Here is a 24,257-nt window from a genome sequence, read left to right as displayed (position 1 = left end):
GACAAAGCCTAATCCGCTCTGTCAGGGGCAGATTACGACTTTGTTTAATTGAAGATGGGCTTCCCTGACAATCGGGCCTGTAGTTGCCCAGTGGTGTTGGTGTTTTGTTAGTGCTTTTCATCATGATGTTGCATCCACCAATATTTCAGCTGTAAGTCAGTACATTGACACAAAACACAGGCATTCTGTGTTTTGTGGGAACCATATGTTATGACGTAAATCATTTTTAATTCTTTACAGCCTGTGACACTAGATAGTTAGTTATTTAGATATTGTCAAACTTGGGCCATTAAAACCCAAGTCACCAATTAGTAGTTGTAGTTAGTTTGAGTGAAAACTGGTGGCATAGAATAAAAAATGTATTATTTAGTCCATCCACGTTTCCATTAAAAGCTATAGAGATGACACATATATACAGTCTACTGTAGCCCTTCACACTTAATAAAAGGATCAGGTAAATGCCTGAGATGTCCAAATCCAACTATAAAAAGTATCAATTTATCTTTACAAGAACAAGAGCAGAGTGCACAGATGTTGGCAGAAAGGAGACCTGTTTCATTCCTTAGCAAGCCCTAATGAAGAGGGTTGATTCGTGTGTATCACACAAGGATTTTGACACATTAATCCCTGGGTAGACTTCAAGCCTTTGTCCATCTAATGGCTCTTTGGCACCTTGGATTCCTGTTGGAAGCCAATTTGTAGTTCTGACATCGAGGCGGGTGAAACAGCTCAGCAGCGGCGGCCACATTCGGAGAGAAGAGTCAAGGTGTTAAAGCTGATTGGTTCCTCTTTGCAGTGCAACGGACGGCTGGTTGTCACCCCATGAGCACATGCTTCTCAAATGGGAAAATGTGTAGACATTGGCCCCCTTTGCACCTTATCGTGCCCTGTACAGATAAGAGAATTTGAGAGTTATAGTCACATTAGAGGAAGGCTTGAGAGGAGGGAGAAAAATGTCTGAGCTGAAATATCCCTCTGTCGCAAGAGTAAATAAGTTCTCCCCATGCCAGCGAAACCCCCATGGGATCAATTAGCTGCCCATTACCATAGATACAGAGAGTTTCTTACGCAACAGCTTGCTTCAAATTTTGAGTGGAGGGAGGGAGAAGAAGAGAGGGGCAGAGTGTTTAAGGATCTTGTCAAACTTCACCTCTGCCTTGAACAAGCGTTGCGGGAGGCTCTGGCATGTCGTTCGGGTCACAAAAACAACATGAAAACGTCTCTGTCAGCCGCTCTGTTTTCATTACCTGAAACAACAAACAGCGGAGCAAAAAAAGGAGACGAGGAAGGAAAGAGTGAGTGCTCCCCTGGGGCGCCATTTACTTCCTGTGCAGATGAGAAGATAGGTGAGAAGGGACTACTTGGCTCCTGAGATTGAGTTAAGTTTTCTCTCTTCTCTGTCCTTTCTCTTTCCCTCTTCGTCCTCATCATCTCTTATGTGTCTCGGTTACATGTTGGGAGCGTGAGAAAGCGTCTTTAGTCCCTTCACCTCAATGTTAATGGTTACTTTAAACAAAGAAACTGCTATGGTTAGGTGTTCTGCATTGGAGCTTAAGTGCTAACTTTGCCAGGGTTTAAGGTTCACTTCCCCATGAGCAAGAATGCCAGCCTAGTAGTCCAACTCCCACTGGGATCACCCATGCTAAAAATGTATGTAGAATAGGCACTTTGGATAAAAATGTCCACCAACTGGCTTGAGCTATGTTAACTACACTTGACGGGAATTGTCCCACAGTAACAACCACCCACCAGAGGTTCTGCATGAATCCTTCTCTTCTCCTACCACAGGGAAGAGGCCATTGTTTGGCAGTCCTGCCCTGGCTGGCCTGAGGTTGCTGATATTTTAACTAAGGTGATGATGGCCTCAATTGTTTTGCTCTGAGGTGCCTTACACCCCCGTCCGCTACCCCTCTCCCTCTGTGGGAGCTCTACTTTTTCAACGTCTTCCCTGTGATTTATGACCTCTCCATCAGATACATCCCAGGGGTCCTCCCCCAGCGCACACACAGCCCTGCCACAGAGACTCCTGACTAAAATGGATTAGGTGCAGTTATCCGCAAATGGATCCCCGACTACCTCTGTCCTGTTAACTCGCTAGCTAAGACGTCGACTGGTTTGATTGCAAAGGTGGAGTGGGCCTGAGCGGCTCACTGTGATCCGTGGTGTCTCTGTTTGCCCGCCGTAATTACCTGTTTTGAATGAGTTAATAGCCATAAGAAACCCGCTTGCCGGGGATAAAAGGGACAGTATCTGTCGTTCAAAGCGATGAGAGGGTTTTAACTGCACTGGGATGTGTGTATATGTGTGTGGGAGGGGGATACTTTTTCTTTATGCACTCTTGAAAGGGAAAAAAAAAGTTTCCTTATCAGGTATGTACTTAAAAGGATCCCACTGCTGGAAGCGCACTGTCTTGGGGGAAAGCGTAAAGAAAGATGAAAGGCTTTTGTTAAAAGTGACGCTTGGCCCAGGTTTCCTGTGCCTTGCCTAGACTCCCCTGTCCCTCCCCGCCTGAGTGCTCGGCTGTCTTCCTCCCACTTTTGCCTTCTCTGCCTTGCAAAGCTGTCTTTGAGGGGGGAAAAGTAAACCCTTCTTGCCGCCTGCCGGTGTTAGATTAAATACCGAGATGGCGACAGGAAAAAGGCAGGGAGGAAAAACAAAAAAAAAAAGTGCCTGCCTACTGGCTGGCTTGCTGGCTGGGCTTGGGTGAGCAATGTCGGAGGAGAGTTATCAGGTTGGCGACGGAAACTGCCAGTTAGTCAGCAAGACTCCCAATCTGGTGTAGTCCAAACATGCCGCCCCAGGTTTTCGATGACACGGTAATCTGTCCCAGTGAGTTCAGGCTTGATCTAAAAACCAGAACTCATCTTTTTTCTCCCTTATCATACCGACATAGCAAAGTCGAGGTGCCTAAGGCCACTAACACAATAACAAGAGAATAAAATGATCTTCTTGGGGGAGGATGTATTGAGTGCATTTTTCATGGCTGAACTATATCCTGGTGGGCTTTAATTCATTGGTAAACACAGAGTTAACAGCAATATTGGACGTCTTGCAGAACACATTTGCTTTCATTTACACTGTGCAAATCATTTGCCACTTAAAAAAAATAGCAATGATATGACTTCCGGGAGCTGTGAATTGGAGACCTGAGAAGCCATTTGGGGGTTTTCTTGAGTCGCTCAGACGAGGTTTCTGAGGGATCTGAAGGAAGTATCAAGAAACAATGAGTATAAGACTTTATGTCTTGGCTTAGTTCCCCTATCTCTCTTTTTTTTCTGTTCTCTCTCTGCCCATGCCTGCCTGACTAATCAGGACTGCTAAGAAAAATGGTAATAGCTTGCATGCAGTGACAATGCCCTGGCAGGTTTGTAAGCGCTCCACCAGGGAGAGAAAAAAGCAGCCAGTGCTATGCATCCTAGAAATGAGACTCAATAAGCGCAATAATGTGTTTAACTTGTAAACTAGTGTGGGTGACAGATTACGGGCGGTCCAGCAGTGTGGCAAGGAGCCGACGTCTCAGCCGTTCACCTTTTGCCTCTACATCTGTCCTGCTAATGGGCTCCACTTTCACTTCTCTGCCAGCGCGATAGAAACCCAGCTCCTAAAATCCTCAGGCGAAGCTCTCATTCCTCCCCTCATTCTATTTCCCAATTAGACGAGAGGGCATGATTAGTTTATTAGCAGTAGCAAAAGCTCCTGCGAATGTGTTTGCGGATTCTTAGCCGTTAATGAGCAAATTCAAACCCTATTGAACGGACGCGGGTGGGAGGGGGAGGTTATTCGCGTGTGCTCTTAGCTAATAATAGCGTCCTAAAGACAAAAGATGGAGGAAATAGTATTATAGGAGGGGGGGCAGAACAATGGAAGCCTACCGGCGCTCTTAATGGCATGCTCTTTCATTTTTTAAATTGTTTCCCTTTTGGAATTATGTATGCTCGCCATCCTCTCCTTCAGGGTTTGGCAAAGCGTATACACACATACTCTTCTTCCACAGCCAGCCTTGCTAACACCAGGGAATAGAGGCAGGTCTTGAAGCACAAGAGACAGTAGTTCCACCTGTGGGAAATGAACTCCAGCGCAACCCGCTCTTTGTTTTCCCTCTGCCTTGGCAGGCTTAACCACCTCCTTTACACGCCAGGTAAATTGTTCATTAGGGTTGAGGTAAAAGGGGGGTGGGAGGTGCTGTGGAGAAGGATTTTTTTTTCTCACAGGGAGGCTGAGAAGTGCGAAGAACAAACAAGTCAGAGCATTTGTTCAACGGTGTAATCTACACATCAATTATCCTGCCGAGCTAATTAGCACCTCTGCATACCCCAGGTACCTGAGCACTCACACATGCTCGACTCTTTCAAGCCACTGATCAAAAAAAGGAGAGGATTGACAGAAACACGGGGAGGCAGAACCCAAGGGTAGGTGGGGGGAAAAAGCCTTAGATCAAAATTTCCTTTTTACTTACAGTATATGGAGACTACAGAGTGTGTGTGTGCCTGTGTGTGTCTGTGTGTGTTGCAGCCATTCACGTCATGCCAATAGAGTTGCTCAATTATATAAGCCATATATATATATATATATATATATATATATATATATATATATATATATACGCATACACACATATGCCACAGTATATGCCATCTAAGCTTATAGTAAGCTTTAAATTTTCATCTAGAAGTAACATTTCTTTTTACTTTTCTTATATGGATAAGGTTAATTATCTTGTTAAAGTTAAAGGTCTACTCACTAAACAATTTTCAGTAATGCATTACTGGTGTGACCAATTACATTATGTACAAATACATGTACACAACAAGATATGAAAAGGTTAAGTGCAAGAGGTAAACATATTTATTCACTCTTTATTCCGTTGTAGTGGTTGCTTGTAATTTTAGTGATCTAGGAATTTATAGTTAATGCTGCTCTAGATAAGAACTACAGTTTAATCCTGAAACATATTTCAGAACTGACAAACAGATCATTATTGTCAGAACATTTTATACCTAGCTGCTACAGCTCTGTTCCTTATTAATACTTTTTAAATGTTGACATTCTGGGAATATAAGCCAATTATCTTGAACTCATTGTTGACTGAAAGGCACCTCAGCTATGCATCTAATGGGAGAATATAATGATAGCAGGTGAAACATTTGGCTGTTAAAGTCAAAATTAGCAAATTCATAGATTTATTAAAGGTTTTACCTGTAAACACGGAGCTGGTTGCTGTTTTGAACTTTCCAGCTAAGGTCTTAGCTTTCTTATTAAGGTGTAGCACAGTATGTGAGAGAGCCCTAGGTGTCCACATCCCCCACTGCTCCCCCTCCTGCTTCCATCCTCAACTCCCACCATGTAATTAAAAGTGTAGTTTTCGCCCTCCTGCGGCTAGATAAGAAAGACAGGTACAACATGAAAAAAAATGCAACTGGCAAGAGGGAAAAAAGAAACAAAATGCCTCGGTCTGCTCCTGTTTACTCTCACCCACGTCATGTATAAGTCATGGGCTCTGGGGCCTCCGACTGCAGCGCTGCCTGTTTGTGCCGTTTACCGAGATCGAGAGAGAGGTTAAGTTGTGTCATCTCGCTGCTGTCTTACACCTGGCGTACCTTGCCGCTAGCACTGTCTAACACAAATCCACACACACAGATGTTGTGGTAAATAGGACAGCGTGCAAAATCTCACATCTAGCTTTTTTGTAGCACAAACATACTATAACATGATTTTGAATCTATTACAACAAATATAAAAGTCAGTGTACCTACCAATGTAACTTATAAAACCTGCTTATTTAGATATCAACTCCCATGTTGACCTTTTAGCCATTTAGGTGTATGTACAGAAATAGCAATTAGGCAGCTTATTGAGCAGATACTGACAACATGCACGCTGTAGAAGCTGTTGAGATTTGATTGAAAAAGATCTCGTTTTGGACACTAAAGTTGTTCCTGTGTCAATAAGCTTTGCTACCTATCTGTCTAAGCTCCATCCCCTTCATCCTAGCTGGCTGGTAGCTAATTGGGAACTTGGTAACAGTGTCAGAGAGAGTCGCCTTTCTCCAGAGGGCTCTCCCTCTCTGTGAGGGCCCAGGCCACCTCTCCAGTGTGTCAGTGTGTGTGTGTCTATTACTGATTGGAGAGCCCAGTTTGCTGGTTGCCTGCTGAGGACGAGGCACACACACATACACACACATACACACACACACACACACTCCACATTTCCTGGTGCTTGTTTGGTACCTGGTGGGGATGCTACTCAGGTGACAAAGATCTGTGCTGTGCGTGTGTGTGTGTGTTGGTGGGGTAACAGATGTGATTTTACACTCTCATTACCATGTGAATGAGGCCCCGGGCCCCCAGACTGGAGAAGAAGAAGAGGGCTCAACCCTCCTCATTCCCTCCCTCCTCACCCTCCTGTGGCCCTTCACCTGGACCCCCCACCCTCCCAGTACATCCTGTCTCATCTCTTCAGTCCATCTGAGGTCCCTGCTTGACTCCCCCCCTCCATCCCCCCTGAACACACACAGACACACACACAAACTGATCGACCTTTAAACAGCTGGTGACTGGCAGAGTTTTATGACAGCAAGAGGTCCCGCTCTCCCCTCTTTTTTCTTGTCATTGTCAGTATCAGTTAAAGACGTTTTACTACTATTATGTTAAAGACAGTCAAAGAAGAAGCACGAGCGGTCATCTCCTTATCACAAAGGAACATAATAACCAGACAATTCATTAATCCCCCAAACTCTCTTTTGCTGCTTTTGAGGAGTATTGAGGCTGTAGTGGCAGCGGTGAGAAATGGTTGTTTTTGCTCTCAGGTGCTGTTTTGCTGAGATAAACGTGGCCATGGCCCCGTTGCTGTGGACAAGAATGCAAAACAACCTTGGCCAGATCAAACCGGTTGTTTTCGCTGCTATCTGGCGGCCTGCTCAACAGTGTTGGTCTATGAGGAAAAAGGTGAAAGAGTCTGGGATACATGCAGCCTCTCTGATGTCTCTATAGAAGCTGCAAGGTGGTTGGCCTTGAAAAAAAGATGATTTCACTTTTTCTACTTTTAGAAAAGAAAAATGAGCCAGGCATTAATCTTATATTGTTTTTGGCACGTGCATGGGAGTGTCTTGCATTGCTCAAGTGGGAATTCATCCCCTAACCCTGGTAGTGGTGATGCCTTGCTGAACTCACAGAGCAAATGAGGATACTTTTTAATTCATGTCCTCAGTTCCCAAAATGAAATATTCCAGCCTGGATGAAAGATGAACTTCAAGCAGTGATTAATTCTTTTTTTCCAAAATAGATGCATAGTTTTTGAGAAAAGAACCCTTCATTTGTTTCTTTTTACCGGCAAGATCTCATTCTCTCTCCTCTTGGTGAAGAAAATCAGCATCAAAAGCTTCTGTTAGCCAGTAATTATAGCTCAGGTTCTGCTTAACTGTTATTAACAAAAAAGTACAGTAATCTGGCCTGGCAGTGCAATATGTTACCGTAGCTTTCTAATTAATCTTACAGGGAGCGTAATAAATTTACAATATCAGATTGGCGCAATACTGTATATAGATTTATTAAAGCTTTTAATCAGTTCTGGCAAAATTAATTTTGCAATGATTGCTTACATTTGAATTTGCATATACTTAGTGCGAGTAATTTATTTTTATAGATTCTTTTTTATTAAAACGAAGCACGTGGGGCCGTCAGGGATGAAGAATTGCTGGATTTTGCCTTTCTGTGCTACAAGCAAAAGAGTTTCTCCATAGGTGCAAGGGAAGGTGATACACCACCTGTCCTAACAGCATGTGACCTGTCAAATGTTGTCAGACCTGTCATTTACCTTTCCACTTTTTAGGTTCCTTTGCTAGTATTTCTCTCCATATATTATACATAAGTGCTCTTAAGCCACAGTTTATTTTGTTGAGTTGTTGTGTTGAGTTTTTGTATGCTTGACCTGATTGGTAGAGGAAGTGAAGGAAAAAACACCTCAAATGTACTTTGAAAAAGAAAGAACGGCAGCAAAGTTCCCTCTAAACTTTCAGCTTGATGGCCTAAGACAATCAATTTATAATTTTTAATCAAATATTATCAATACTAGTCACAAATGATTCTTCATAGTAACCAGATAATTATGTTTTCCAAGCAATCTCTAATTGTTTCACACAGGTTTTTGGTTATTATATTAATAGTTGTATATGTATCACATACTTAATTGAATGGAAATACTGAACTAGTGGTCTGTCTTGTAGCTACATTTAGAAGTGTAAAACTCTAAAAGGATTCAGGTACATGTTGTGATTTGTTTTTTTCTGTTTTCATCTCTTGTAAATACAATGACACAAGCCTACAGAGGAACACACACTGAGGTACACAGGAACACAGATGTACACTCCCACACACACACTCGCACTCGCACATACACAGGAGCGGTGTAGCACTTCCAGGGCAGATAAGGGTGATTCATAAACAGATGAACCCAAAGCAGATGTGTTATCATGGTGGCGCTGCGCACAAAGTACTGCAAGGCCACACCGGCTCTCATGGGGCCTTCAAACACACACACACACACACACAAGCCAGGTCCCAATATTACACCATCAGACCTGATAACAAAAGGCTGTGACAATCAATTTGGCGCCCGCTTCTCGCTCCACCTCAAAATCCAGCCTGATACGAGGCCATGTCAGCAGATTACACTACCTGAGTGTGTGTGAACATGGCGTGTGTCCCTGTAAATATGCACAAGTCTGTTTTTTACATGTGAGAAAGTGTGTGTTTCTATTTCTGAAAATGTTCCACATGCCGCTTTATCATGTGTGTTTACACATCTATTTTTTATGAATGTTGCTGCTGCGTCCTACATGTAGGTGTGTGTGTATATGTGTGTGTGTATGTGTGTGTAGGCCAGGGCGTGGACTCGTGGCATTGAGCCACGGCGTCCCTTTGAGACTGGGCAGGAGGAGGAGTGGAAACGGAGAGAGAGAGAAAGAGGGAGAGAGAGTCTGGGGCCGTACAGAAAGAGGAACGATTTAGATAACAGTCTCAGCTTTTGGCACGCACGCATACACGCACACACACGCTCACTGCTATCGGAAACACATTATTATTTGAGAGAGCTGACCACAGGAGAACCCTGGCAAGCACCCTGAGATAGGCTCTTATATTTTTTCTCCGTCCCCAGGGAAGAATTCATGAATTAAATCTTTCTATTAAAGGTAACCCTTCCCTCCTCCCACAAGAATACAAACCAGAATAGAGAAATTCTTCATTTTAGGGTTGCAACTAGAGATTATTTCTTTGTTAATGAATCTCTTGATACTTTTTTTTGAACAAGTGATCAATTATTTAGTCTATAAAATGTCTGAAAATTGTGAAACATTGCCACTGTAGGCTCCCAGAGCTCAAGGTGATATCTTTAAAAACACCCCAAAATTCAAATATATTCAACTTACAATCATGTAAAACAGAAAAAAAGCAGCAAATTCTCCCATTTGAGAATCTGAAAATGAACTATCACATTTGTTGTAGATTGTTTTCTGTTAATCAATTGATTGATTAATTTCTAAATTATGAAATAGAAATGTACAAATTATGCCTGGTTGCAGGTGCAGAGTTTGCATTACATCCATAATTGGGAAGTGAACTTAATAAAAGATGAGCCTACAACTAAGGTGACCAAAAATGTTCACAAAATTCCCCACATCTTAATTGTAAGTATTGCAACTTATTCCTTTTCGTATTAATATATGCATGTTTATAGCATTAGTATTCAGGCCCAAACACACATGTAAACACATGTCCGTCCCGACATTATGGGAAGACAGATTCCACACATCTGCGTTATTAGCTGTGTTTTCTACTCTAATATTATCGTGCAGGTGCTCCTGTTACCACAGTCGCTGCTCCTACTGCTGCTGCTTCTTCTTTACAATTTACATTTATACATGGGCGCACACACAAAGCCCCACAAATTTCAACATAAAAAGGGCCTTTATAGTAAAGGAGAAATTAGCAATGGTCTCTCTTATGTGTTTGAGAAGCACCGCTTTGCCTGTGACGACTCCAAAACTGGAAGCAGTTCACCCAGCAAACGTTTTCTTTTTTTTCCTGTGTGTGTATTTGGTTAGTTACAGTAATTATGGCCCAATAACTGACAGCCAAAACCAGGCAGGAGAAAGTAGAAGGGGGCTGTTTTTCCTCAGCCGCGCACAGCCTTGCTGCCGAACATCTGCTGAGAGATTTGCATATTAATTAACCCATATTAACTCTAATTATTCTGGGAAATTATCAAATAAATTAAATTTTCTAATTTTAACCGTTTTTTCCCCCCTCTTCCCGTTGCTTGACGTGTGTCAGGGTAACATCAGGAGGCGAGGGGAAGCTCACCTTAGACGGAATAAAAAATATATATTCTGTAACCTCTCCTTCACGCACACAGTTCCTCCCCCATTCACTACCAACATTTCCCTCCTCTGTTCTTCTTCTCTGAATTCTCCCTCCCACTCCCCTGGCCTGGGAGTCCTGAGGGCAGCCAGGGGAAGCTTTTGTGTGTCTTTTTTATTCTTCTTCTTTGGCTTGTGTGACGAGAAGGGGGAGGAGGGGGAAGGTTTACTTCGAACATTTGTTGGAGGCAGGAACATGTGTGAACTGGGGGGAGGGGGGGGGGGGGGGGGGGGGCACAGATGGTGAATCCATGCAGGACCCAGCAAAGGTGGGACCTCTGAGCTGTTGAGCAAACCTTGAAGCTTTCTCTGCCTCGCTCTCCCTCCCCAGCCTGTTGCTCAGGCCTCCTCTGCAAATAAATGGGACTTTAATTGAATTAGAGTCAGTGCTGCTGCGAGGGTCTCCTCGTGGATAAAACCCAGCAGCGATTTGATGTGCTGGAAGTTTCTGCATCAACCCAAACAATCACAAATGTTTCTCAATCGGATGATGTTTTTTTTGTTTTTTTTACATTCACACTACTTTAGATATTTGGGCCCTGATTTCAGAAAATGATGCAATGGATGTGATGGACAGACATAAATGGGATTTGGTGTCATATGGTCAACAAGAAATATAAATCTACTGGTGGAGACTGCATTTGAATTATGTTTCTGAGCTTTTTCTTAGACGATTGGACCTAAATTCCTGGAAAATGCTAATTACTTCTGATCTGGTTTTCATTTACCTTATACTACATACTTGATGGTTTTGGTTACTAGACTTATTAAAACCTCCAGAGAAACTTACTTTACTGTTATGTTCTTTTAATTTAAAGAATATTTTAATAAAAGGCAAACTGTGTTGTCCTCAACAACTCATATCAGTCAACACTCTCACTCATTTCACTTGTCAGTGACACCCCTCCCCCTCTCTATGCACACACACACACACACACACACACACACACACACACACACACTGCCCAGACATACACACATACACTCCCAGGTTGCGTTTACACTTCACTGAGTTTTCACCATTCATCGTCTCTCCCAAGTTGCCCCCTCCCTTCCCTGGCCCTCAACCCTCACTCTCTCTGTGTCTCTTTTCAGAGCTTTTGTTTGCCCTCTGCCACCGTCCTTTCACCGACTTGGCCCTGATTTGCCCCTTGTGCTCGATCGCACCATTATACTGGGACAAGATAGCACAAAATATCCAAACATGTCTGCTATTCTTTTGTCTGGCATGACTTAGATTTGAGTTCACTCCTGAACGGCATTAGTATACCCTGTCTGACGGAAAATCATTACCTGAGGATACATTATTTTGAAAATAAATAAATAAATAGACATTTAATCTATATAAGTTTACCAGTTTGGTCAAACAGTTAACTGCAAGCCTTTACAATGAAGTAATACATCAGTTTTTTTCAATTTAGTGATTTTAACTGTCAGAGTTTTTTTTTTTAGCTAAATCAGAATATTATGCTCTTGAAAAAAAGGAAAATAAGCTATCACTTATTTTTAAAACAGATAATTATTTGGCTTCTCAATCATTGACTCCAGTGCTATTGCTTAAAATAATTTAATAAAGGGTTTCACTTTTTGATGGCAATGTTTTGGATGAGCGCCTGCCAGTTTTTCAAATTGGGGTGCCTTATTTTGGAGGCAAATGCAAGAAAATATCAAGAAGGGGAAATTTTTAGTTTAAATAAACTGGTTACAAAAAACAAAAAGCAACCGAGATTAAAATAATGAGTTGCTAATGTAAAAATTAGGTAACTGTACTGAAAAACCGTAGGTGTGAGGTTTCCATCAGACAGGAATAAAACTCACCCGAGGAAGTGCTTAAACTGTTGCAAACAGGAACAATGGCAGACAAAAGGTCATCATGAGAATGCGCTTCCGCTGGCCATAGCCACAAGGCAGCGACCTCGCTTCCACCTTAATGCCCTCCCACAAACACACACACACTAACTAACAGAGCACTCCTGCTTCCCCATCTCCCTTGCAGCCATCCAGGTGATCCGCTTGGCTCACATTCATGAGACAGGGAGCGAGCGTGAGCAGTTATCGTCCAATAGGGAGAATGTCCTGGCTCATTATCGGCGTAGGAGGCCGAGCGTGTCACCTGGAGCTAAGCCTCGACACTCGACTAAAAAGTCAGCCGGGGTTAGCGTGAGAGCGCGAATGTGGGTGTTAGTCATTCTCCCCGCAGCGATCACCTCTACCGTTGGCATGCTGAACAGAAAGAGCTCTCTTTCTATCTGGCTCTGAGACTCGAGCAGGAAGGGCTCCTGCAGCCTCCTCTGGGCACTGGACGATTACTTTGGGATTGTTAAATAAATGTGATTATACTTGTTAGCATTGTGAAATGGTTTTCCTCAGCAGAGTGCAGGTGTAGCACCTCTGAACTTGACTTTCGCAGCTCGCAAGATTTTTAAGTTAAATTACGTAGCAAATAAAAGAAAAATTTCCTTTTTAAGTATTGAAGAGAAATCTTTTCTATGTGAAATACCTAAAACTCCCCTTTACCTCCCCCTCTAGATGCTAACATTTGGTTTAATAATGTTACATTACTGAAGATTTGGTTAATGAAGCTCTTGAACAAAAATCAGCCATCCAATGCTGACAGGTCGCAACTCTGTGAAAATAAGTGAAGGGAGGATGTTGTCAAACACATTTGACCAGATTTCCACTATTTTGGAAGTTAAAAAAAGCATAGATGTGGGTTTTCATAACATATATCTTTTAACCAGCCACTTTGCCTTTCAGAAGTTTGACCAAATAAGGCCATCATCACCTTTGTAAGCCATTAAAGTGAAGTCCATTATCAAAAACTCACTACGCACATACCATAGATACATTTTTTTATAAACAGATGCACAGGGTCAACATCAAAGGCACAAGTTGGTGGCCACATATTCCTCAGTGTGACTTTGGGTGTCTTTGAATGCAGCATGTGGTCAGACAACTGTTGTCAAAAGCGCACATGAAGTGAGATATCTCCGGGTTTTGCAGGAGTCGATTATGACTCTGACATTAAAGGCATTTTTGATCACTGGAGCCATTTGTTCACTGTCAAACCTGACGCTTTGTAAATATAATAATTTTAGATTTGGAGTTTGTTTCCCGGCACTAAATTAATTCCACTGGCTCCTCAGTATCTGCAGAATACAACTGTCACAGCTGAAGTATTGCCTGTGCCATTGTTTTTTTTCTTCTTTATTTATCTTCATCAAAGAAATGATGAGATTTTAATAAGACTTTCTCCCTTGCTCCCTGGTTCTCTCTCAGGCTGTCACTGCTGATGCTTCTAGCCATCCAAATCAATATACAATATTCCTCTCCCCTCTGTACTTTTTGTGAGTGACAGAATAATGCCAGGCCTGTGAAAGGGTTATGTCAGATAGTTTAAAACCCGATATTAAACAAGAATTGCGCTTTTACATGTGTCATTTTAATTATCTGAACAACTCAAGTCAAAGAGGCTCCCTTTATTTACCTTAAATGGTGGGAGAAAAATTAAAAAAAAGAGAGGGAGAGAAGAAAGCAATATCAAACAGGTAGAGTTTGTAAAACGTCAGCTGTAATTGCTTTTGTCGAGGATGACACTTAAGGTAAGAAAAGGAGAGAAGAGGAGAGGCATTTGAGAAGTAAACATTATCTTTTCCTTTCTTTCTCTCTCCTCAGCAACACAAAAGGCTGATTAAGAGCGAGGACTGAAGGGGGGGGGGGGGGGGGAGAAATAACTGCCTGCAAAATATTAGTAGGTTAGAATTACTTTGTTGCGTGACACAATACCAATAGATGCTTCATGCTTGGAGAGGGAGAGGCTCTTGTCAGTGGTGGCACCTAAACAATGGCGGCTTTCTTGTCGTTAATATTACGCGTTTGACTTGACGAGCACCCCACTGTCATTTTGCCTTCTTGGAGGTATATGTTGAATACGAGGGAGACAGCTGACGTTCAGAGAAGATTGCGTCTACTGTAGCTTTCAAAGACAGTTCAACGCCCCCATGCTTAAATTTGTTCAGAAACTTCAGAACAACACGTCACGAGAGAGAGAGAACAAAAAAAAAAACAGCAGGAGACAGAAAATGTTCAAACTGGTGACAAAAATAAAACTGAAAAGGCTCCACTTTTCTTCTCCTGGATTTACTTTGAGACCTAAATTCTCGATCATGCCCTGAAAGGTTTGTTGCGCAGAAGGTCCACAGTGCTGCATTCCCTATGCGGGAGAATTGAAGTCAGAACGGTGTGCGTTGCTGCGGTGGATGTGTTGCTAAATAAAAAGAAGCTCCCTCGCTCCTTTTATTGGGGAAGAATAGCCCCTTTAAAACCTGTCCAGCCTTAGATAATTCCATTCAGCCGGCCCCTGCTCCGCCGTCATTGAATCTACATCCAGAGATCAGGTTCACAGCGACGGGTTGATAGCTTCCCAAGCCTCTTGGCCTTTTGTTCTACCAGCCTCGTGCGGCTGCCCCCTCCTCTGGAAGTTGGGGGACACAGAGCTGATGGGAAATTGTTGAGAAAGGTTCAAAACCTCAGGGGTGACAGGGCCACGGAGAGGTGAATTCCAAAATCAGAATTTTTTTATTTTGAAGGGACATCAAGTTGAGAGATTCGTATTTTTGACAAACTTTTAAGTCATTCAGTAATCCAGAGGTGAAGTTAAACAGACGGTGACTTGTTCCTTTCACAATAAATCTACAACTTTCAAGTAAATGCACAATATCAATTGTACCAAGGTAGATGTGGACCACCCAGGAATTCCTAACGTCTCTCTCCACTCCTGGGTCTCCAGCCTCGGTTGCCTTTTTTGTCATCTCCAAGGAGCATTACTGAGTCTGAACTTGCCTAAACCCTTGTGATCACACCTCTTGAAAAGGTTTTGTTTCTTCTGTCGATTGGTATTCGAGGCAGGTCACTGCACTCCCACCCTCCTTCTCCTCCCCCCTCCTGCCTGCCAGCCACCCTCCACCCCCCTGCCTCCCCTCCCACGTTTGAAAGCCCTGTTTTCATTTTAATTTGCACCTGTTGTGCAGTTGTTCGCTGAAGGCAAGTGCAGACCAGTCAATCGTACAGAGACGTGTTAGGAGGAGATGTGAGGAGGCTTATCTTTTGATATGTATAATGTCTTCAGAAATGTCATGCTTAAACTTCATCTGGTTGGCACTCCTGATTCTGGGAAAGTTCAAGAGGACTTTCAGGGCTCAGAAGGAAAAATATGGCACATGAAATGCCATAATTAAGCTTGTCGATTCCTTACAGGGTCACAATGTGAGGCATTTTGCGTATTATGCACTATGTACAAATGTAACATAACATGGCATCTTAAAGCTATAAAAATAGAGAAAGATATAAATCTGTGGATTTTCACCAGAAACTTATGAGCTTGCTGCAGCGTTTTTTTTTTTTTATTACTCAGAAACATAAATTCAACTAAAGCACATTTAGAAAAGCCTCCACCTCTTCACTATGGTGGCTCAAACTCTGGGCCCTCCCATGATTGGCTCTTGCAGCAGAACATTCTCGTACAAGCTGCCAATGAGGTGTGTCCCCATGTGATGCCATGCTTCTGGCTCGCCTAGTGCTCCATCTGTACTTCTCCACTAAGTCTTCTGATGTCCCGTTCTGCCACAGAGTATACGCTGAGAACCTGCCGATGGCGGTGACTAATTTGCACATGAGCCACCTATGATTGAGTTCACAGCCCTTATTTACAGGCCGTCTATTTTAAGTAAAGCCGGCATATGTCTGGGACCTGAGCTGCTCTGGAGTTTTGCATGTGTTTAGGAGTGTGTGTGTGTGTGGTATATATATCAGCCTACCTCCCTGAATCTGCGCACTTAATAGGCTCTGTAGTGTTTATATATTTTCATGTTACGAAACATTATATTTATGTTCATGGCTCACTGCAATTGTGATGACATTTAAGGTGTACACACAATGAATAATCTAAATTACTATAGGTTAAGCCTTTCACATGCACAGACACAGCATTTGTAATACTGTAAGTGCTATGCGGAGCATCTCAAACGTGATGGGTATGCTCCAGAGCAGAGCCGTACTGAAAGGTGCAGCTCGTTGGCATCCGAGGCATGTGAGCAGGACTGAAAATTAGTGGCTATTTTGGCTCGCATCTCCTCGACAGCTGTCTGCCCACCGCTGTGGTTCAGTCACAGATTCCAGTCGTGGATGCTGTAATTGGGGTGTAACCCACAAAAAAAAAAAAACGCCCACGCCTTGGCCATCACCGAGCAGTGATGTGGGGTGACCTTTTTAATCTGGGAATAAACCTCAATTTCCAAAACTAGTCAAAATCCCTTTTCAGATTCTTTCGTCCGTATGTTTACAGTTAAATCACTTGGTTGACACTTGTATGTTGAGTTCCAAAGCAATATATGCTTACAGTCCTTGATCATAACATTACAAGATGTCAGTAATGACTGGCATGACCAAAACAGAAAAAAAGTGAAACTTGAGAAAACCCAGGAGTAAAACTGTTTTGATGAATTAGTATCAATAGTTGATCATAAGGATTATTGCTACACTAAGACAATTGGTAAACTGACTCCACCCCATCCCTCGGACATATATAACATGTACACCACATTATTTCTCTGGTTATCACAAAACTCTCCGGCACTGACTGAACTTGTCCTTCATTTGTCTCTCTATCTGTTACAGCTCTGAACTACGAGAATGTGGTGGAGACGGGTTCAGAGACGGAGGAGGAGGACAAGCTGCCGGTGTCCGAGGAAGACCCCCTGATCAACGGCACAGGCAGCCCGGCCAGCCTCACCAACCCAGAGGCCTCGCCACGTGCTGAGAGCCACAGCCTGCTGACTAAGGAGGAGGAGGACGACGAGATGCGGGACAGCGGCGTGGAGCACATCTGGCCTGACAACGACATGCTGAGTGCCTCGGTCGACGGTACTGGTGAGTTCAAATCATATGGTGCGGAGAGGGACTTAATCTCATTGGCTGAGGTGAACCTCATTGGGAGGACTTAAAGAAGAACAGATTTCCAAACTATAAGTTGACTGATTCTAAATATGGGTTTTCCACTGAGATTCAGTGGAAGTTTTGAGAGTTGTGGTTCTGGCCAGTGACTACGTTAACCAGTCAGATTTTTCTTGCCTTGTCTTAAATGACAGAGAACATATGGAGAAATCTGTTCCAAAATGAGAGATCTGCTAGCTTAGAAATGTGACCTGTGCTCTTGGAACGTGACTAGGGGTGAACGATGGGGTTAAGGTGTCATAAAATGATTTTTTTTAAGATGCCCTGAAAAACTTTATTTTTCAATATTTCTCACAGATTTGGCTCAAGGAATATAGGGAAAAAACAGGTTTTGTTATATTTGCTTTAGTTCAGGTGAGCTGTCAATCATTAAAAAAAAACAAACACTAAGCTGACTTTCAGATACTTTATAGCAAATGTGTGCACATCCTGCCACTCGTGGTGTCGTCTTATGCTGTAAACCCCACCCATCTGGTGCCCGAGTAGACTTAAGCAAACCCCACGAAGCGTTTTGCAAACACTGCTTGAGCCAGGTCTGACAGTGAAGCCCCAGTGATGCTCCCTCAGCAGACAGACATGATAAACAGTTTCTTTGTGAGCAACAGAGACCATTTGGTTCATGCTTAGAGAAAAGTCCTGCTCCGAGCCAAACAACAAAAAATATTTACAGTAATGTATAACCTCACAGAAAAAGCCTGTGAGCTGCAGAAAATGAAAAGCTCTGGGAGGTGAGAATGTGGTTGATATGATTCAGTGATCCAGTCTGCAGACATGTGAGGTTACTTTTGCTCAAACTGTATCAGTCTTTATGGTATTTCAACAACACCCAGCAGTGAGTGATGCTGTGTTATACCTCCTCCCTAACAAGCTGCCTAATCCCAGGCAGGTGATACCTTCCCAAACTTGACTGACTTATTGTCTTTTGTTGAGCAACTCTGATTGCAGGGGCCTCAGTCACGGATGCTTGAAAGATAAATACTTTTAATTAGGGGGCAGGGTATAATCATTAAAGGAAGCCAGACTGCTGCAAAAAGTCATTAACAATCTTAAATGAAATTTTTATTTTTATGATAGCCATTTACATGTATAATAAGAGTCAATGATTCTTGGAAGCATGTGACAGGAACAGAGTATGGCGAGAAGTCATGTAAGACAGCCAATTTAAATGAGCTGGGCTCCGCTATTCATTTCTGCTAATGAACTAGCTGTGCACAGTGCCGAAAAACGGAGGAACATTCAGCAGTCTTAAATTTTAATATGGGGGAAAATTGCACATTTATTAGGGATGAAAAAACTTAGTGGGTATCAACATTTGCTTCTCCTAAATAACAGTTCATACTGGCTCCTGGAGGGGGATGGGGGTGGGTGGTGGTGGTGGTGGTGGGGGGGGGGGGGGGGGGGCAGTTTGGTAAATAAATCAAGATAAAGGATAAACAAGCTGTCGTTGCATACGGTAATTGTTTATTTGATAAAGACCTGCGGTGCCATAATGTCTGTAATTCAACTATGTTGCAATTCCCAGATAATATGCTTCTTGTGTGATAAAGTGTCTGACATATTTCAGAGAGCAAGTCAAGTTCATTAGAGCGTTTGGGAGTCTCTTTCCCAATCTTGCGGGTGCTGTGTTTCCCAGCCTGTTTTTTTTTTGTCTTCCTCGGTGCCTAAGTGTCTACAGTGATACCTCAGCACATAACTTAGGCGTGAGATAAGTTAGCACCGTCCCCCCCCCCCCACACTCGGACTATCAAGGGTTTTAAACAGGTCTTGGATGTGTGAGTGAATGTAACAGATTGTAGGTCTTAAGAAGTTTGGGAATTGCAGTAAAAGCCCACAAAAGTGTTGACAAATTTTGCCCAGAAACAAAAATAGACCCTCTAAGGATTCATTTAATGTATTTTGATGTTTTAAAATTGTCTTTAGCTATAGCACAACACCACCTAGATAATGTCCTGAGACATAACCACTGCATGTAAGAAAGAAAGCGAAAAAAAGTTTATCGCCGAGCCTGTTCTGATTTCAGGGCACAATCAGAGTCTTGTGTCTGGCGTTGTCCTTGACATTCCTTCATCCCACAGTGAGGCTGGACGCGATGTGCTGGAAACCATGACATCATTATCACTGACAGACATTTTCAAATAAATCACCTGCGATCTCCCTTTGCCCTTTTTAAACTCTTCTCAAGGGCGTCAGGAGGATTTCTGACTTAACATTGCATCACTGGCTGGGCTGTAGAAATCCCACATTTCCCCTTATGTTTGCTGGTTATAGAAGCTCCATCCTCAAGACACATTCATTTCTGTTTTATGACATTTTTTGCCAAATTTGGCCTTCTGTTTTTGATAAAACAGTGGTTCTTGTTTTCTTTGCACATTTATCAAGTTCTAGAGCTATTAATTTGTCATTTAAACACCTACTGCATCCAGGAGTTCCCCATGTTTTTCAGTCGAGTGCAGTGTTTCAGATGCTTTGCCATCCTGCCAAGAATAAAATTCAGAGGAGGACACTATCCTTTGGCTTTAAAATGCTCAAATTTGAAGGGACGGAACACTTACACAAAATATCTGTTATTTACAACTTCAGTGTAAAAAAATGGCATCAGCTTTAAAAAAAAACTGTTTAAATCCAATCTTGTTTTGTGTCTGAGATTCTGAAGCTATTGTGTGCATACGAGACAGACTCAAGATAAATGAGGCTAAATGCACGGAGGCAGAACTTTAAAGCGCCTGCGACTGTGGTGACCGGCCATAAAAAAAGGAATGTTTTCAAAATAAACAGCATCAGAGCTGCTATGAAAATAGGGGGAATTATGGTCAGGCCAAGGTATTCTGGCCTCCTCCTGAGTCCAGAGTCGGCTCTCAAACCTCAACATCGCTCTTCAAGGAGGTGTGTACCTTACCGCCTTAGGTCTTCTGTAATTTACTACTGACAAAACACACTTTTCCAGCTTTTGGTGGACAGTTTCAACCAAAATGCTTTCCACTACCAAAAATAGGCACATGTTTGTGGCATAAGTGATAGAGGCAAATCATATCCCTCTTTTTTTCCCCTTTGTTTTTTACATTACTTTTGCCTTTTTTATATGTTGTTAGAATTTTAGATCCTCAAAGTTATAAAGCCATGGAATTGGTTGTGTCATGTAAAGGCTCTGCAACAGCAATGTTAGTTCCTTTTCTTACTATAGAACAACAGGGCACCCAAGTCATTACAATGACACTTTGTCCCATTTGAATGTAGCCCAGGACTGGCATGGATTTATGTATGTATGTGTGCCAGAGGCCGTAGCAGTGAGGTGTTCGTGGTATTAGCCTACCTCCTACTGGAAGCAGCCGTCCCTCCCTTCAAACCACAGATAACAAAAGTTTTCCAAGGTAAATAGGGGAGAGTGGAGGGCCAGCAAATCCCACTGGTTATCCCCTTGCGTCAGATCAAAAGTATGCAGCCAAATTTGATTACCCAAAGCAAACATGGTGCCTACGAGGACACAGCAATGTGAGGGAGTTTTGACCGTGTTCAGCGCCAAAGGGGGGAGGTTTTCATACATGCTGATATCTGATACTTGTGGGTATATTTTAATCTGTGGTGGAGGTTTTTTTAAAAAATCTGTTTTGTTTTGTCATAGCTTAATTTATGTTGTTGTTGAAACCCATTTATTTTCTCAAACTGCAACTGTGGTTTTGATGCTATTTGGCAGACGTGCAATCAAATGTACACGAGAAAAAAAAGAAGACGGGAAAAGAAATCCTAGCAAGGGGAAAGTTAAAGTAGGACATACCCCTCCAAAAGAGTCTGTCATTATTCTCTGAAGCCATTGACAGGGGTATTTATCATTTTGCCGCAGAAGCCAAATCTTTCATTTCAAGAAAGCCCAGAATTGCGAGCCTTAGAAAGCATTCCACAACTATTAAGCCCATTGTTTTCAACTAAAAATAAAAAATCGTTTTGCTTCTGGCTTTTGTGCAGTGTAATGTAAGCAGGATAACATTATTATCAACAATACACCCACCACCTTTCCTGTCATATCTCAGCCAGGTTTCTCTAATGTATGCTCATCCTGGTTTAATAGCCATGGGAGAGTCAGATACAGCTTAAAAAAAATCTTCACAATGCAACACTTGTAACGTCCTTGCAGGAGCAGCAGAGCAAGAACAGATGTGTGTAAGGCGCACAATGCAGGTTTTTTGTTCCTTTTTTTTATACAAAGCCCCCATGTTCTCGGAAGCACCTTGATTTAATTTTTACAGACGAGGCAGGAAGGAGGGACCAGGGACTCCTTAAGCTGATTGTCCAGTCAGTGTCCTCCTGTCGACCGTGAAGGGATTCATTTATCAGAAAAGGGTTTGTTTATGAGCCTGTCAATCCACTGGTTATTTACAGCCGCCTCACCTGTGCCAGGATAATATCTGTCCGTCTGCGCTGGGTGCCATTATCTTGATGGGCAGTAAGGACCTGTTCTGTTTAAACCAATGCTCCTGGAGGGTTAGTTATTCAAACATGTCTCTGAGCCAGAGTTTCTCTGGGAGGCAGAAATAACCAGATTGGTGGATGTAAATCTCAGTGAGTGGAACCAAAAAGAAAAAAAAATTGAAACTGCTCAAAAAGTATTGATTTGTTGATTTAAAAGATATCTAGGCATCTAGATAGGTGGTTCTCAACCAGCAGAGTATGTCATTTTCCAGTTTAAGCTGGCTACATATGCCAGGCCATTCTTTTTGAAAATGACCCCAGTGATCCTTGAGATGAGTCTAATCCATCAATACATATATAACATATTTATATTCATGTTCATTTTCGTAGTACTAGAAGTCCATAAAAGTTACCAAAGCAATGCCTACTGGATAATAGCATTTTTAAAAGTTCTAACAAGTGATTTCATCTTTTTACGGTTCAAATGCTCCCTTACGCATCATAAATCTAAGTCTTTGAAATAATCGCTGCCTTCTGCTTTAAATGATGTCCGTTTCATTGGGCTTCAGTCTAACATACTTTACCAGAGAACATTAATTCTTTGTCTCCACCCACCTGAGGTTTACCCCAACCAATGAGGTTATTTCTGCCTCCAGAGCAGCTCTGCCCCTGAGAAATGTTTGTGCAACTAAAACTCTTAATTTGTGGTTAAGGGTTGTATTCTTTTTAGTTAGTAGCAAGGCACTAACTCTCTGCCAGGGCTTGTGGCAAATCAAAAAAATGTGTGCGCTCACAATACTCCAAGCAGCTTTGGATAAAAGCATCCACCAAATGACATATGATAAAACAAGCGTGATCCTGCATGCAGAGGATTGCAGCGGCGTCACAGCCAGGGAGTAATAAGCTCAGCCTGCGTGTTGGCTGGAGCTCTATGATTGCTCAGGTGGATGTGCTCCGTGTTGTATTTAATCGCTCTGTTTGGCGATTGAAGCTTTCTTTGCCTCCCCCGCCGCTTGTTGTCATGTTAAAGGTAAATAAGTCACTGTCTGGCCCCGATGATAGCATTCATTAAGCATGCTGAACAAAGCTGTGGCGCGCTGCGATGCACAGCGGTGCCTTTATTGCTTTCTCCATACCTTCTTCTTAAAGGCCTCATTGTCAGCATTTGTTGGTTTGGATGGTACACGAGGTACTCACCCCTCCTTCTCTCCCCACACACCCTCTTTTGTCTTCTTCTCCGTTTCTGTGCAGATGAAATAAAAGATGACTTTGACACCCTGGGGCCTGATGCCACTTTGCAGGCGGTTGGAAACGGTACAGGTGAGTTAACTGAAGATGTTTAAAATGTTTTTTATAGTTTATAGTGTATTGCTCATTTTCCTTGCAGTGTATTTTACTTTTTGTCCCTGTTGCCTACATTGTGACATGCTATAATTGGCTGGTTGACCCCTTAAAGCTTAGCAGTGTCTACTGCAACCTCTCGCCAAAGGTTGTTTTAGCATATTTTGTGACCAAATCAACCAAAATATCTTTTCCTGGTCAAATATTTTTTCTAGTACAATGGAAAGTTACATGGGTATAAATGTGTAATATATTGATAATGATAAGTTAGACTATTTCTGGCATAGTAGATATTTTGACATAGCGTGCCATGTCGTACAAGTAATCCAGGCCAAAGTACAGAAACCGTAAAAACATGGCACCTGCCTACATTCAAAGCAGTCTGGCAGTCTGGCTATGTAATAAATCTTTGAATACTTTACATGCACATTCATTTAAAAGGTCTAATTTTCAGGATAAGTTTAGATTTGCTGGTGGTTATTATAGGGTCAATTATTTCTTATTCTGTTAATAATCTTGTGACCCCTTAGATTTATCTTGTGGCCCTTTGGGGGTCCTGACCCCAAGCTGGCAACCACTTCTTTAAAATAACAACAACAAAACAATTACATACACAAGCTGTGAGCTGTAATTAAAGGGAAACACAAAGCCCTGTATGTTTGTAGGCAGCTAAAGTGATTCTAATTTTTAGAACCTTTGATTAAATGATTTTTAGCCTTCCTGGTTAGTTAAGTGAGTCTTACTGCGTGTTTGTGTCCCGTTGCCTATTCCTGGTGGAACCGAACCCTACCTGCCATTTTTCATTAAGCCACCAAAGCTGATTTGCCGCCACACTCCCCTCCATTCCATGATATCATCCTGGCCACCCTGACAATTGGCACTGGATGCTGTTACGGTAAACCAAACTCACCCCACAGAACGCCACGCAGCCCTGCCTCAAAACCCAGCCTTCAGCTTTAATTACTATTACTCTCTGCTCGTCCTGGTGTTTTCTTCCTCACTTTTTTCTCTCTCTCCGTTCTGAAACTTCGAGCACAGCAAATGTTTTCCATTTTGACTGCTTAAAGGAGTTTTGGAAACAATACTG

At 42.5% G+C, this 24,257-nt stretch overlaps 1 protein-coding gene across 4 annotated transcripts in view; it reads left to right on the top strand.

Moving 5' to 3' along the window:
- The window catches only part of zeb2b (zinc finger E-box binding homeobox 2b), an 89,744-nt gene that overhangs the window by 49,790 nt on the left and 15,697 nt on the right, over positions 1 to 24,257 (top strand). For 2 of the 4 annotated variants that reach the window (XM_038722038.1, XM_038722056.1), the window contains 2 exons: positions 17,090 to 17,341; positions 23,081 to 23,149. In XM_038722038.1, the coding sequence (XP_038577966.1) occupies positions 17,090 to 17,341; positions 23,081 to 23,149 (321 nt within the window). Of the gene's footprint in view, positions 1 to 17,086; positions 17,342 to 23,080; positions 23,150 to 24,257 lie in introns of all 4 variants that reach the window. The other 2 variants (XM_038722028.1, XM_038722047.1) reach the window with 1 other exon arrangement.

This window comes from Micropterus salmoides, unplaced genomic scaffold, assembly GCF_014851395.1.
Source record: "Micropterus salmoides isolate LMB-PRFRI ecotype aquatic unplaced genomic scaffold, ASM1485139v1 Ms_hic_scaffold_1, whole genome shotgun sequence".
NCBI classification, from domain to species: Eukaryota; Metazoa; Chordata; class Actinopteri; order Centrarchiformes; family Centrarchidae; genus Micropterus; species Micropterus salmoides.
Note: the sequence above shows the minus strand (reverse complement) of the source record. Positions and strands in the feature narration are given on the sequence as shown.